General features: G+C 57.8%; 1 protein-coding gene across 5 annotated transcripts in view; it reads left to right on the top strand.

The window, feature by feature from the left end:
* Positions 1-11,125, top strand: part of MYOCD (myocardin) — a 34,059-nt gene extending 22,934 nt beyond the window's left edge. For 3 of the 5 annotated variants that reach the window (XM_074555014.1, XM_074555010.1, XM_074555011.1), the window contains 8 exons: positions 347-522; positions 1,850-1,975; positions 2,477-2,736; positions 3,061-3,214; positions 4,899-5,840; positions 8,465-8,578; positions 9,454-9,511; positions 10,114-11,125. In XM_074555014.1, coding sequence (XP_074411115.1) covers positions 347-522; positions 1,850-1,975; positions 2,477-2,736; positions 3,061-3,214; positions 4,899-5,840; positions 8,465-8,578; positions 9,454-9,511; positions 10,114-10,676 — 2,393 coding nt within the window. In that variant the 3' untranslated portion in view covers positions 10,677-11,125. The remainder of the gene's footprint in view (positions 1-346; positions 523-1,849; positions 1,976-2,476; positions 2,737-3,060; positions 3,215-4,898; positions 5,841-8,464; positions 8,579-9,453; positions 9,512-10,113) is intronic. The other 2 variants (XM_074555013.1, XM_074555012.1) reach the window with 2 other exon arrangements.
* Positions 11,126-14,861: the final 3,736 nt, after the last annotated feature.

Below are 14,861 nucleotides of genomic sequence, written 5' to 3'. Positions count from 1 at the left end.
CCCAAAGAAAAACGGCCACCATGATCCTGGCTCCTCCATCCTCTCCTCTCTCCCACGGGATGCAGTCCATGGTCCCAGCTCCTCCATCCTCTCCTATACCAAGGATCAAGGGCCATGATCCCAGCTCCTCCAACCCATCCTCTCTCCCTGTCCCAAGTGCCCTATCCATGCCTCGAGTCCCCCTGCTCTCCCCCAGCCGCAGGGCACCCCCGGAGGCGCCCGAGCCCCCCGTGTGCCCTCACCCAGGGCCGGGGAGGGGGCGGCGGGCCCGGCCCGGCTCCCCACAGGCTCGCCGCGTGCCCGTGGCTCCCCGCAGGCTCTGACCGTGGCCCCTCTGCCTCCGCAGGCTCCCAGGGCTCCTTTCCCCGGCAGAGCGACGCCTTCGCCTTCGAGGAGGACAGCAGCAACGACGGGCTGTCCCCGGAGCGGCCCCGCAGCCGCGGCTCCCCGGGACCCGCCGAGCCGCCCCCCGCCTCCAAGGCCCCGGAGCCGCCCCCCGCCGGCCCTGCCGGGGCTCCTCAGGTACGGAGAGGCCTCCTGGGCCCGGGGGACATGCGGGGGGACAGGAGAGACCCGTGTGGCACAGGGGATGGCACAGGGGATGGCACAGGGGAGCGACACGCGGGGTCCCGGACCGGGAGGTGATTCCTGCCCTGTGCTCGGCACTGCTTGGGCTGCACCTTCCGTGCTGTGCCCAGTCCTGGATCCCTTAATTTAGGAAGGATGTGGGGATGCTGGAGCGTGTCTAGAGAAGGCAACAAGGCTGGTGGGGGGTCTGGAACACAAACCCTGTGAGGAGAGGCTGAGGGAGCTGTGATTGTTTATCCTGGAGAAGAGGAGGTTCAGGGGAGACCCATCACTCCCTACAGCTCCCTGACAGGAGGGTGCAGCCAGGGAGGGTCAGGCTCTTCTCCCGGGAAAAAACGACAGGGCAAGAGGACACAGCCTTAAGCTGCACCAGGGAAGGTTCAGATTGGACATTAGGAAGAAATTCTTCACTGAAAGACTGGTTGGGCATTGGAATGTGTTGCTCAGGGAGGCGGTGAAGTCACCATCTCTGGAGGTGTTTAAGAAAAGCCTGGATGTGGCACCCAGTGCTATGATTTGGTTGATAAGGTGTTGTTAGGTCACAGATTGGGCTCGATGATGTCAAAGATCTTTTCCAGCTGTGTTAACTGTGTGATTCTGTGACATTCTATGTCATTCTGTCATTCTGTGTCATTCTGTCATTCTGGGACCGCGGGGGACCGCGCTGCGCGCGGCCGGCGCGCCCACTGCCGGCCGGAAGGGACATTGCAGCCTCGGGGAACGCCGGGCCGGGGTGGAGAGAGAGACTGGGAAAAACGGGGGGAAACTGGGGGAGTGTGGACTGGGGAAAACTGGGGGAATGTGGAGGCTGGGGGAACAGGGGGACTGGGGAAATCTGGGGGAATGTGGAGGCTGGGGAAACAGGGGGAATGGGGGAGCTGGAGTGGATTGAGGCAGACTGGAGGGACTGGGATGGACGGGGAGTAAAGGGAGGAACTGGGGCAGACTAGGGTGGGGGAGGACCAAAAGGATTTTGGCCATCCTTGGGTCAGCTGGAAAGAATGGGCTGGTCTGGAGGATACTGAGGGGCCAGCTGTGAGCAAGGATACAGGGCTCGGGTGAAATTGGGAGGGCTGGAAAACCAAGGAGGAGGCAGAGAACTGGGAAAGGACTGGGATAGACATGATGGGACTAGGATGCACTGAGGCATCTGTGCGGATTGGGAACAACATGGGGTGAAGAAACGGGGCACCAGGAGCCCTAATCCAGGCTGGACAGCCCTGGGTCCGGCCCCACAGCCACTGTCCCCTCTCCCTTGCAGGATCGTCCCCCCAGTGCCGATGGGCACGCTGCGGACGCTGCCCCGGGGCAGGGCAGCCAGTGCGACAGCCCCAAGCAGCCCGCGGGGCAGGAGAGTCCGACGCTGCCGCTGCCCTCTGCCGTGAAGGTAATGCCGGTGCCTCCAACTGCCCAGGAGGGGAACCAGCCCGGGGCAAACAAGCCTGGAGTGCCCATGTGCTGTGCCACAAATGTGTGAAAACTCTGGTTCTGGCCTTAAAGGCTTTGAATAATTCAGACAGACAACCTTGTGTCAAAAACTAATTTAATGAATAATGTAATGGTACAAGATACAACATTACACCTTGCTAGAGGCAGCTGCTTGAGTCCTGCACTGAAAACATCCCCTGGGGCTGGAGCAGGAGGAGATGCCAGGCCACACTGGAGCGCCTTCCAGCAGGGAGGGTCATTCTCCCATCTCATGTGCTCTCCAGCCCAGCTGGGATGGGACACAGTGCCAAGGGAGTGCCCCACAGCCAGGATCAGCAGCTCAGAGCTGGAGTGTCACAGTGCCAGCAGGAGCTGCCTTTGTTCTGTCCCAGGCCTCTGGGGTCCCATGGGGATGGCAGGAGCTCTTCTCACCCCTAATTCCTTTCCTTCTTTCCAACAGTCCAAATCATCCAGTGACAGCAAGAATCGTCACAAAAAGCCCAAGGACACTAAGCCCAAAGTGAAGAAGCTCAAGTACCACCAGTACATCCCTCCAGACCAGAAAGCAGAGAAGTCCCCTCCACCCATGGATTCTGCATATGCCAGACTGCTCCAGCAGCAGCAGCTCTTCCTGCAGCTCCAGATCCTCAGCCAGCAGCAGCAGCAGCAGCAGCAGCAGCAGCACTTCAGCTATCCTGGGATGCACCAAGGGCAGCTAAAGTGAGTGGCACTGTGCCAGCAGCAGGACTTGGTCCTGTTTCTCTCCATGCTTTCCCTTCTGTATCCATTTGTGCCAGAGTAAGGGGATAGAGGCACAACTCCAAAACAGAAAACCTTGGGAGCACCACAGACTCCTTCCAAGCCACTCTGGCTTTGCATTCTGGTTGAGGCACCTGTGGTAGGACACTAGCCATCCTCTGCAGCCCAGCCTGGTTTTCCTTGGCCATCCTGAAGTGTCACATACGGTAGCAGAGGGATGGGATGCTGGGCACAAAGACCTTGGGGGAACAGACAAGTTACCTCAAATCTCTTTTGTTATTTCAGGCAATCAAATGAGCAAATGGTCAAAAGCTCAAATCCTTCATCAACTTCTGGCAACAACACCCCTCTTTCTCCAGTGAAAACCACCTTTTCAGGCCAGACTTGTGTCTCATCTATCAAGCCAGGCCCTCTGCCCTCCAACCTGGATGATCTCAAAGTGAGTGCCAACTTTGTAACTGCAGGAGCAGAATGTCACAGCCTGAGGGTGCTGTGCTGCCTCTGAGTGTGCCAGGGAGTGCCCCAGGCTGGGAGGGGCCGTGTTAGAGATGAGACAGCCTGAAACCCCTGCTCTGAGCCACCCAGGAGAGCAGCACAGCACCCTGGGCAGGGCTTGGTCACTGGGGAGGCTCTGAACACCAGGGCTGGTTGCTCTGCAGGTGGTGAGGGGTGCGCTGCTCCAGCCTGTGCAGCAGCAAACCAAAGGTGCAGCCTGGGGAGGCTGCAGGTCAGGCTGAAGGATGATCTGAGCTGCTGTTCCTGCAGCTCCTGCCTCCATCCCTATGTGGTTTTAGCATTGTGGATGCTCTGACCGACCAGCCAGGGGCCAGTAGAGCAACATTCCCCACTCGGTGGCTCAGCTCCTCAGCCAGGCCAGCTCAGCTCTCTGCATGAGTAGCTACCTCCTGCTCCATGCACTGTTTGGAGCCTTTCTCATGGAGGCAAGAAAGGGCATGGGGAGAATCCCTCATATCAGCTGTTCTTGTATTCTTTGCTAATGGACCCTCAGTCATGGGGAAGGCCAAATCCTTCTAGGAGCAGAGACCTGTGGACAGCCCTGAGGTAGAAACAGATGAGTTTGCCCTAGCTCAGGTGACTGAATCATGTGTCTGAGCACAGAGCATGTGGCTCCAAGATGTCACAGTCTGTGAGCCATCAGATGGCTTCTGGTCTGGGCTACAGCCCTCTGCTCATGGAGAAATCCACTGCTAGGAAGGGAATCCTGAGTTGCTTCCCTTACCCAAGGACCATTGCTGGTTCGTGGAGGAGTCACAGTTCTCAGAGGAAAGATTTCCTGTTAGGAAAGGTTGAGATTCTGCAGGATGGGCAGTGGTCAGGCCTGTGCATGGTGACTGTGGTGAGTGCAGGTGAGGCAGGGAGCACCTGGGAGGTCAGAGGTTAAAGCTGGAAGCTGTGATCTGAGACTCCTTGTTAGAAGCACTGGGTTTCTAAAGGGCTAATCTGTCACTGAGCCTTGATGGGTTTTTTCTTTGAGCCAGGTCTCATGAGCTCTCAGAGGAACTCATCAGACCTGAGATAGCTCAGCTACCCCAAATGTCATACAATTAGCAGGATGGCTTCTGAGGTAGTATTGGAAATAGAAAAAGTTTTAATAAAAGGCAAAATAACAAAGTTCTTGCATAGAAAAAACAAGCCAGGGGTAAGAGGTTCTAAAACACTCCAGAAAAGCAATTATTTCCTTTGTTCTCTTCTTTTTCTAGTGAACTGCTTAGGTCAGACCTCTTGGCCTCTGTCCAGCTGGGTAGCCACCGTAGGTTTGAGGTGAAGTCCCAAAGCTCCTATGAGGTGCCTTTTTACCAAATTGAGGAGAGAAACTTTTGGGCTTTTTTATCCTTTTTAAGGAGCCAAAGGATCATTTGGTCACTCTGTCAATAAAGGGGCACATCCCTACAGAGTCTGACCACGAGCAATTTCCCTTCCAGGTGTCGGAGCTGAGGCAGCAGCTCCGGATCCAAGGCCTGTCCGTGTTGGGCACCAAGACTTTTTAAGGAGCCAAAGGATAATTTCCTTTGGCTTTTTAAGGAGCCTAAGGATAATTTGGTCACTCTATCGACAAGGGGCACATCCCTACAGAGTCTGACCAGGAGTGATTTCCCTTGCAGGTGTCGGAGCTGAGGCAGCAGCTCCGGATCCGGGGCCTGCCCGTGTCGGGCACCAAGACGGCGCTGATGGAGCGGCTGCGGCCCTTCCAGGAGTGCAGCAGCAGCACGGTGCCCAGCTTCAGTGAGATCACCACCGTCACCTTCCCCGTCACCCCAACCAACACCCTGTCCAGCTACCAGTCCCAGTCCTCCACCAGCATGTTGTCCAATGGTTTCTACCACTTTGGCAGCACCAGCTCCACCCCACCCATCTCTCCTGCCTCCTCTGACCTCTCTGTGAGCGGCTCCCTGCCCGACACCTTCAACGATGGGCCCATGGCTTCCCCACAGTTTGGCCTGCAGCCATCACCAGTGCAGGGCAGCGCTGAGGAAAGCCTCATGAGCAGCATGAATGGAGGGAGCATCCAGCTGGAACTGGAAGGGATAGACACGGAGAAAGACAAGATGCTGGTGGAGAAGCAGAAGGTGATCAATGAACTGACGTGGAAGCTGCAGCAGGAGCAGAGGCAGGTGGAAGAGCTGAGGATGCAGCTCCAGAAGAGGAAGAGAAGCAACGGCCTTGAGGAGAAGCAGCAGCCTGCTCAGCATTTCTTTGGTGTCCCCATCAAGCAGGAAAACACAGTGTCCAGCTGTCCATTTGCATCCAAACAAATGGCCCTGAAAGGCCAGGCGGGCAGCTCGGATAAGCTGAGTAACTGTGGAGTGCCGCAGGTGCCCCACATCGTGAACAGCCACTGCTTGGAGCCCGCAGGGCAGAGCACCATCACCTCCTCGACATTCCTGAGCCCGCAGTGCTCCCCGCAGCACTCTCCCCTGGGCGCTGCAAAGAGCCCCCAGCACATCAGCCTGCCGCCGTCCCCCAACAACCACTACCTGCTGCCCGTGTCCCCCGAGGGCCGCAGCGGGTCCCCCCCGGGCAGCAGCTGCCTCCGCACGGCCCCGGTGAGTGCCAGCCCAGCCCGCAGCCCTCCGCTCACACCACACGGGGGAGGCCCTGCAGATTCCTGCTTCAAGTGTCCCAGATGGGCAGTGGAATAGAGGCTGAGAGCACTGCAGGGTCCAGTGCAGGGTTTCTTCTGGGGAGCTCTGTCACCGCGGCCAGTTGTCCTGGAGGGGTGACAGCACAGCTCTCGTGCCCCATGGAGCCCTGGCACAGCTCCTGCTGCCCTGGGGAAGCCCTGGCACAGCTCTCCTCCTTCCCAGCACTGTTCTCTCTGCCCATAGGTGAGCACTGGCAAAGCTGCCTGTGTCCTGGGAGCATCCTGGCAGAGCATCCTCTGCCCTGTGGAGCCCTGGCACAGCTCCCTCTGCCCTGGGGAGCTCTGGCACAGCTCCCTCTGCCCTGGGGAGCTCTGGCACAGCTCTCTCTGCCCCTGGAGGAGTCCTGGCAAGCTCCCACTTCCCTGGGGGAGCACTGGCACAGCTTCTCCTTCCCTAAAAGAGCCCAAACCCAGCTGCCTCTCCCCTCAGGAGGAGTCCTGGCACAGCTTGCTCTGCCCTTGGGGGAGTCCTGGCACAGCTGTGCCCCATGGAGGCCTGGCACAGCTCTGTACACAGCAGGAAGGCAGCAGCATGGATCCCTCAGCTCCTGGGAGAGCCCTGGCACAGTTCCTACACCCCTGGGAGACCCCACTGCAGGGCTGCAGGCCTTCCCAGGAGCTTGCCAAGCCATTGTGGCTCCTAGCAGCGTGTGAGGGATTTTCACCACTGAGCTGGAGGAGAGAAGTTCCCCTGGGGAAGCCTTTTCTCAGGGAGCTGGAGCAGGGCTGGCAGTTGAGCTCTGCAGTCAGAGAGATCTTGTGCCTCCCCACCAGGACAGCACAGAGCTGTCCTCAGCAGCCACCACTGCTCACTCAGCCCCCTGGACAGACACAAACACTTGGGGAGGGGGACATGCTGCACAAAACAGCACAAGGCTCTGATCACAACAACCCCAGTGCCCTCCCAGGGCTGCCCAGGCAGCAGCAGCACCTGTGCCATGCAGTGCCAGGTTTGCTCACAGGGGTGTGGCAGGGCAGGCTGGGTGTGTGGGACAGCCCAGCCCAGGGCAGGGCTCTCCAGCCCTGCACAGTGGCCCTGAGCAGGCATTGGGGTGCAGCCCTGCACAGTGGCACAGAGTGGGGCTCAGGAGCATGGCAAGGTAGGTGCTATGGGCAGCTGGCAAACAGCACAGCCAGGGAGGTGGGAGAGGGCAGCAGTTCATGGTGAGGACGGCACAGGCAGAGCTGCCAGTGGAATGGGCATGGAGGGCAGTGGGGCTGTGCAGGGGTGAGGAGGTGATGGGAACAATGGTTTGGGTGGTTGGGGAGCAGAGCAGGGGATGCAGGGGGCGACCCTGGCACTGGGCACTGCAGCAGAGCTCTGGGGGCAGTGGGACACAGAGCTAAGAGCTGATACCCAAGAAGCAGCAGGGCTGCTCTGGACAGATGGACAGTGGTCAGTGAGGATCAAGGGGGAGCAGAGACACCACAGGGGCATCTCCAGCTGCTCCCTCACTGCCCAAGGGCAGGGGGATGGTCCCATTGTGCCCTGCAGCTCATCCCAACTCCACCATCTCCCATCCTGGACCTCCCTCTGCTGCCTGCAAGGGGCTCCTGGGGGTGAGGGTCCTTCTTCAGCAAGAACTCTTCCTTTGTGCCCAGCACTGCAATGCTGTTTCCTATGAACCAGGGGCAGTGTTCCTTCTAGCTCCCTCCACAGAAAGGTGGCCAGGATGTGCATGGCCAGGCAGAGTGATCCCACTGCTGCCCTGGATCCAACCCACCTGGAGGGACAATTCCCTGGGGCTGGTTTTTGTGGGACAAGGCCATGGCCAGGCAGCAGGGAAGGACACACAAGGGCCTGGAGGGGATGGGGACAGCAGCTGACAGGCACTGGGCTTCAAATGCCATCCATCCTGGAAAGGGAGCCTGGCAAAAAGCTGGCAAAGACATGCAGGTGTTTGGCACAGGCAGAGATTTCCCTCTTCTCAGTGACCTTTCCTGGCCTGAGCTCTGTGAGATGCCCCCTCAGGTGGTGATGGGGAGGGCTTGGGGTGGCTGGGGAGGTGCCTCATGTGGGCTTCACACTCTCTGAACCTGAGAGAAGCAGAGAAAAGAATGATCAAAACGATTCTTATCTCATTTGCTGCATCTGTGTTGTTCACAAGTGGAATGCATTGTGGAGATTGTTCACCTGGAGGGAATTGGTCATTGGATTCTGGTGTGTATGTTTTGATCATGCTGTTCTCTGCTTCTCTCAGACTCAGAGAATGTGAATCCCACCCCGTATACAAGCCAAGCACAGCTGACCAGCAGCAGCATCTCTGCCCTTCCCTTGTCCTGCATGTCCCCAGGACACCAGGCTGTCCTGTGCCACCGTGTCTGGCAGTGACAAGGGGCCAGCCTGGTCCTGGCTCTCAGAGCTAGCTCAGGGAGCTGGTTTGCCTGCCTCTGTCCTGCTCAAAGCCAAGCATTTTGGGTTGGTTTGACCCGCTAAATTGTCATTTTCCCTCACCAACCTCAGCAGGATGAGAGCCAGGGCTCCTGCCATGCACTGACTCCATTTCCCTGTATCTCCCCATGCAGATGGCTGCGCAGTCAGGCCAAAAGTTTTCTATTTCATCCCCAAGTTTTTGTAAGTCAAGCCCAGCCCTGTCAGAGGTAAAGCAGCCTCCACCCTATGAGGATGCAGTGAAGCAGGTAACTGCATGGTTTCTGTTTTCTCCAGCCTAGGGCTGCCCCTGCTGTCTGTTTGTAGTCAGTGGGACTCAGCTGCAGGAGTCCCACCCTGTTCTGCTCTCTGGGCAGGACAGACCTGTTTCCATGAGGAATGGGCTTTCCTGAAGGGTTGGTGCTGGCTAGCTGCCACAAAGGAGAACACCCTGCTGGGCTGGATGGTGTCCCCTGTGCACCCAGGGGTCCTGACACCCCCAGCTCCCCTGGGTGCCAGTGTGCTCTCTTTGGGTGCTCAGTGCTATGTCAGAGACAGACCCTTGAGCATTCCCAGGTCCCCAGGAAAGCTCATCCTGCTCATCCATCTGCCCCTAAGCCATACCCTGGAGCTCTGTTCCTGCAGGGAGGACTGGCCATCACCCAGGAACACCCAGAACACCTTCCTTCCCATCAGTCTGGGAGCAGCCTCAGTGCTGGGACTGCTGGTGCCTTTGAGAAAGTGGAGTGATGCTGTTGGCAGGGTGAAAATGGAGATCTTGCAGGTTCTGGCCAGGGAGAGGAGGGAGACTGGGCAGTGCAGGGAGGGCAGGCAGGCACGTGCCAGTGTGAGGTGATGGGGCCAAAATGCTGTGTCCTGAGGGCCCTGGGACAGGGCAGGCTGTGGTGGCCACAGGGCAGAGGGTTGGCAGCAGGGAAGGTGCTTTGCTCATTGTGCCACATCCCTGCAATGCCCTGAATGCTGCTGCCAGCCCCGTGTTGGTGTGGCCTCTCTCCTGTGTGGGAGGAAGCCATTTGTGGGGTCTAGAGCCATCCTTTCTGGGGTCTAGAGCATTTACCTGGCTTGTGGCTGGAGGGACTCTCCTCCTAATGGCCTCTCCTCTCCTCTTTGTCGTTTGCTGCAGCAGATGACACGAAGTCAGCAGATGGACGAGCTCCTGGACGTGCTGATTGAGAGTGGAGGTATGCTCTGCTTCCCTCTTCCCCCCTGGGGCCCCCCCCTCCAGCCAGCATCAGTCTGTGGGGCTCAGTGCACCCCAGCAGAGCTGCCTGAGTTGAGCACAGCTTTCCCCTGCCCTCCCTGTGCCCGCAGCCACTGAGATTGAACCCAAAAGCACATTGGCCCTCCTGGACTCTGCTCCTGTGTGTGCCAATCTTTGGGGTGGCCTGGGCTCGGCTGTCACCTGTGCAGAGAGAGGGGACAGCAGGACAGGAGCCCTGTGCTCAGCACTGCCAGCCCCTGCCCACACAGAGCCCCCAGTGCCCCCCATTCCCAGGGCTGCCAGTGCCATCTCCCACACAGAGCACTTCTGCTGCCCTTCCCTGTGCAGAGTGCTGCCTGTGCCCTTCCCCAGCCCCTTGGGGACAGCTGCCAGTGCTTGTGCCCTAGGGACTGTGTCCAAACCCGGGGGACAAAGTCAGAAAGCAGGAATGTGTGAGGGAGGGTGGGCAAGCAGTGCCAGTGGGATCGAGCAGGTCTCCAGAGGAATGCCCAGGAGGTCAGCTGAAGGGCTGTGGTGGTGGGCACTGCCAGGGCACCTCAAACCCCTCTCGTTTGTTGACAGAAATCCCAGCCAATGCCAAGGAGGATCGTTCCTGCCTGCAGAAGGTGCCTCAGATCATGGTGTCTGCGGGGAGCTCGGCTGGCCCTGTCCCCAAGGGCTCTGCCCCCTTCGAGCCGGGGCCCCCGGCCCCGCTGCCCTTCGAGCACTGCCCGGGCAGCAGCGACGCCCACCTGGAGGTGCTGCTCAACAGCCCCCTGGGCAGGGTCAGCGAGATGGCCCTGCTGAAGCTGGGAGCAGAGGAGCCCCCCTTCGAGGGCATGATGGAGGGATTCTCTGGCAAGGCCGCCGACGAACTGCTCAACTCCCAGGAGATTTTACAGACTCCCCTGTCGCCCATGGACACCCAGCTGTCCCCCTCCCCTGCTGAAGGCTCTGCCTTACAAATGAGTTTCACTGAGTCTCCGTGGGAAACGATGGAGTGGCTGGACCTGACCCCCCCCAGCTCGGCCAGCGGCTTCAGCTCGCTCACCCCCGCGGGGCCCAGCATCTTCAACATCGACTTCCTGGACGTGGCTGACCTCAACCTCAACACCAGCATGGACCTGCACCTGCAGCAGTGGTGAGGGCACGTGCTGGGGCAGGGGGCTGTGGGCCTGCAGCAGGCAGCACAGCGCTCCTGCCGTGCCACAGAACGTGCAGGGCTAACGTGTGCCTCATCCAGGGCAAACTGGAGTCATTTCCCAGCATATAGACTTGTTTGGATTTCCAGTCACTGAAAATGGACAGCACAGCTCTGGTACTTTGGTTTTCCTCCATTGACACAACCCAACAGAGGACACCAGTGCCTGAAACAACACTTCCTTTGACTGACAAGAACTTCCATTTTCTTTCTTTAATCTCCCCTCCCCCCCCAGTTTTAGCAGTCACTCTTGTGAGAACTGGAGCAGCTCATGACAAGACTGTGTGGTGAGGTGACCTCACCTGGGTGGCAACAGGAAATCATGGAGAGGGAAACTCCTCTCCTCTCCTCTCCTCTCCTCTCCTCTCCTCTCCTCTCCTCTCCTCTCCTCTCCTCTCCTCTCCTCTCCTCTCCTCTCCTCTCCTCTCCTCTCCTCTCCTCTCCTCTCCTCTCCTCTCCTCTCCTCTCCTCTCCTCTCCTCTCCTCTCCTCTCCTCTCCTCTCCTCTCCTCTCCTCTCCTCTCCTCTCCTCTCGCAGACCTGTTGGGCTCACCTTGGCTGTGCCCATGCCAGGGTGAGGAGCAGGGGCTGTGCCCAGCTAGGTGCCCAGGTGCCCAGCACCCTTTGTGCACAGCTGGGCTCTCATTTCCCTCCTGCCCAAAGCTGCACTGCCCCATCGAGCAGAGCTCTGCTCCAGGTGGATGAGAGATGGAGATCACTGAGCTCACGGTGGCACCTTGGCATGTCCTGAGGGGCTGAGAGCCCAGGACTGTCCTGGCTGCATTCTGAGCTGGATCAGGCTGCAGCCTGGCCGCAGAGAGCTCTGAACGTTGGAGCAGATGTTGAGGATGCAGGCGCAGGAATGGGGGATGTGGCAGCCCGGCCGTGTCCCCGTGCACACGAAGAGATGAGTGATGTGTTTTGGCCAAGGTAGGAGCAAGTGGTGAGAAAGGACCAGCCAGGCTTTGGAGGGGCTGTTCGTGCACAGCCAGGTCGGTGTGATCTCCAGCCCTTGCATGATCCGGGAGCAGGGGGAGCCGGGCAGGGACACTCGGTGACATCTCGGGGGGCAGAGCCGAGCGAGCCCTCGCGTGGCCGAGGCTCTGTGTGAGTGCCTGCCCCTGCCACCTTCCCCTCCGTCCCTCCTCCGTGCCCAGCAGCGTTCCCCTCCTCCCCGAGGTTATCCAGCGTCACTGCCCCCCAGCCCAGAGCAAGGCTACCGGAGAACAGCTGTGAATCACCGAGCCGGGAGGAGCCCGTTCTCCCGCAGCCCGCAGGGAAGGGAGCTCTCTCGCAGTGATGCTCCCGTTGGGAATCACCAGCATTTCTCCTCGGAGTCTCTGTGCAATATTCTTCCTCAGGCTCTCGCAAGAAGGAGCCTTTGCTTCACTTCTTGGCTTCCACCAAAGAACTCGCTGCAGACTTTGCGACGGGCAGCGTCCATTCGTCGCAACTCTGGTTTTGCCAAAGTAAATATTGTTGCTAACAAAGATTGTTAAACTATTTACAGACTGAGTGTATTTAATATTTGTGTTACTGGAAGGACAGCACACGGAGGTGAAGCTGCTGGGAGGCTCCCCCAGGGATGCTGGAGCTGTGGGAGGCAGCCCTGCAGTGTCCCCAGGCCCTGGCCTTGTTGCATGCTGTATAAAGCACCTGGCAGTAGCTTTCGAGACACTATTTAAAGCACCATTTTTCTATTGTACAAATGTCACAGGGCACTGCTAGCATAGACAATCACAGGTTGCATTTTTTTAAAAGAATTTCTTTTTCTAAGTGAGAGATTTTTTTGAAGCCAGTCTGTGGAGAATATTCAGAGCACTTGAAGCAGAGTAGTGTTAGCTGCTCCACTGTGGCCTTGTACAGAGTTTTCCAGGTAACTTTCTCCTCTCAGCAATTGTATTTCCTTATTTAAAGGGATGCTGTCAGCTTCAAACCTGTAAGCAAGCACATTTCCTTACCTATGTTACCAGCAACACCTTCATTATTAAAACCCTTGTCTTGCCACTCTGTCTGCTCATGGTTTGCTGTTTGACTTCACCACTGGGACAGCCACAGCCATCCCAGCTGCCACCCCCTGGGACCAGCTCCATGCCCTGCGACAGCCACAGTCCTTCAAGGCCAGATGAATTTCATTCATGGCAGCACTTTCTCCTGGAAGATTTCTGAACACACCACCAGAGCCTGTTTTTCTTCTGTTGGCTCTGGCTTTGCTGTTTTCCTGCAGCCCCCACTCCTTGTGTACAGGCAGAGCTGAGCCCGTGCCCATATCCCTTGGTGTTTGTGTCAGCACTGGGCTGGTGGCTGCAGGGTGCAGCTCTGCACAGCCAAAACTTCCCCTGCCCACAGGCACAGCAGGCTGGGACCCTGGGGAACCCTGCATCCTTCTCCACAGCAGCCCTGAGTGTCTGTTTCCACATTTGTCACACCTTCCCTTTGATTAGAAAAGGTTCCCAGGCATTTGCCCACCTGTGTGCAAAGAGGGACTGCCCAGGGGGGCTAAAGGTGAAATGGTCCTGAGACATGGCTCAAGTGCACCTGAAAAGATGCAGATGAGCAATTAACCAGTTCCTATGAACATCTTTAATGTCTAACCACACCCCGCAGCCAGGTGGGCTGTGATGAACAGCCTGGTTGGGGTCACTCAGAGGATAAGGAGACAAACCTCAGCCTGGGATTAATTCAGGAATGACCATGGAGTGGAGCCCTCCCCTGCCCGGTCTGCCTGCTGGGGAGAGCCTGCCCGTGCTGTTGTGAAAGGCAAAAGGCAAAGAGCAGAGGGAGTGGTGCAGCTCTAAGGGCAGGAGGGATGCCTGGCCGGTGCCGAGGTTTGGAGCAGAGCACCTGGGGAGGCTGAGTCCAGACCAGGCTGCAGCTGCTGGCAGAGAAAGGGATCACAGGGTGTCCTGAGTCTCCTCCCAAGCCCCAGAGGACACCAGCAGTGGATTTTCTGCTGCATGGAGAACTCAGCCCAGCTCTGCCTGGGCCCCTGGTCCTGCAGCCAGCCTGGAGCAGCCTCCAGGGAAAGCAAGAGGGTGTGCCAGTGGGATGGGACCCCTCCCCAGTGAGATGGGACCTCTCCCCTCCACTGCCCTGAGTCAGCCCTCACTCAGTCTTCCATGTGTAGGTGATCTTCCCACACAGCCTGTCCCAAGGAATTTATGGTCTGGGATTTTCCCTTCTCTCAACACCAAGCTGAAGGATCCCAGTGATGCCCTACTCTCCCTTCATCTTCCTGCCAGAAAAAACAAACAAACAAACACACCAGAAGTAATACAAAACAAGTAAACAAACAATGTTCTGAGAGTCAAATTAACATTTTACATGCCTTTAGCAAGTTTTTAAAATTGTGAGCTGCCTGTCTCAGTTCACCATTCAGTGCTTCCGCTGCCACAGGCACTGAGACATCCTCAGCATCTCCCCAGCAGCTCCCAGGTCATGGTTCAGGCAGTTTCCCTCCACATGGAACCCCACAGGCACCACAGAATTTACCACACACAGTCTTGAAGGCCAGAAAATCTTCTCAGTGTCAATATCTGCCTTCCCACACACCCCAAACCCCTGCGGGAAGGGAAGGGAAGGGAAGGGAAGGGAAGGGAAGGGAAGGGAAGGGAAGGGAAGGGAAGGGAAGGGAAGGGAAGGGAAGGGAAGGGAAGGGAAGGGAAGGGAAGGGAAGGGAAGGGAAGGGAAGGGAAGGAGGAAGGAAGGCACAGCCACACCTGCAGGGTGACACCCCTGCACCCAGCTCTTCTGCTCAATTTCAACAGGAGTTTCCTGCTTGGCCACGCCACGTTCTCCTGATGGAAGGCATGGATTTATGCCAAGACAAAGGTTTTCTGCAGATGTCTCCCGGAACAGCCCAGCCTGCCCTGCTGTTCTGTTTCCAGCAGAAAGTGCCGTGTGTCTCCAGGAGAGGGAGTTTGTGCTTCATCTCGTTCTCCAAGCACTTGCACAGCTGCAAACATAAAGGCAAAATACAGCATTTTCCTTTTCCTGTTCCTCAGAGCACTCACTCCATCTATCCCTGGGCCCCTTACCTCGCTTTGAGCCCGGGGAAAGATGGAGTGATTTGTGTCAGTCCTTTCCTCAGGTCTTCTCCTGAGAAGCTGAGAGGCCTCAGAAATGAAATG

The sequence above is a fragment of the Zonotrichia albicollis genome, chromosome 19, assembly GCF_047830755.1.
Source record: "Zonotrichia albicollis isolate bZonAlb1 chromosome 19, bZonAlb1.hap1, whole genome shotgun sequence".
Lineage (NCBI taxonomy): Eukaryota > Metazoa > Chordata > Aves > Passeriformes > Passerellidae > Zonotrichia > Zonotrichia albicollis.
Note: the sequence above shows the minus strand (reverse complement) of the source record. Positions and strands in the feature narration are given on the sequence as shown.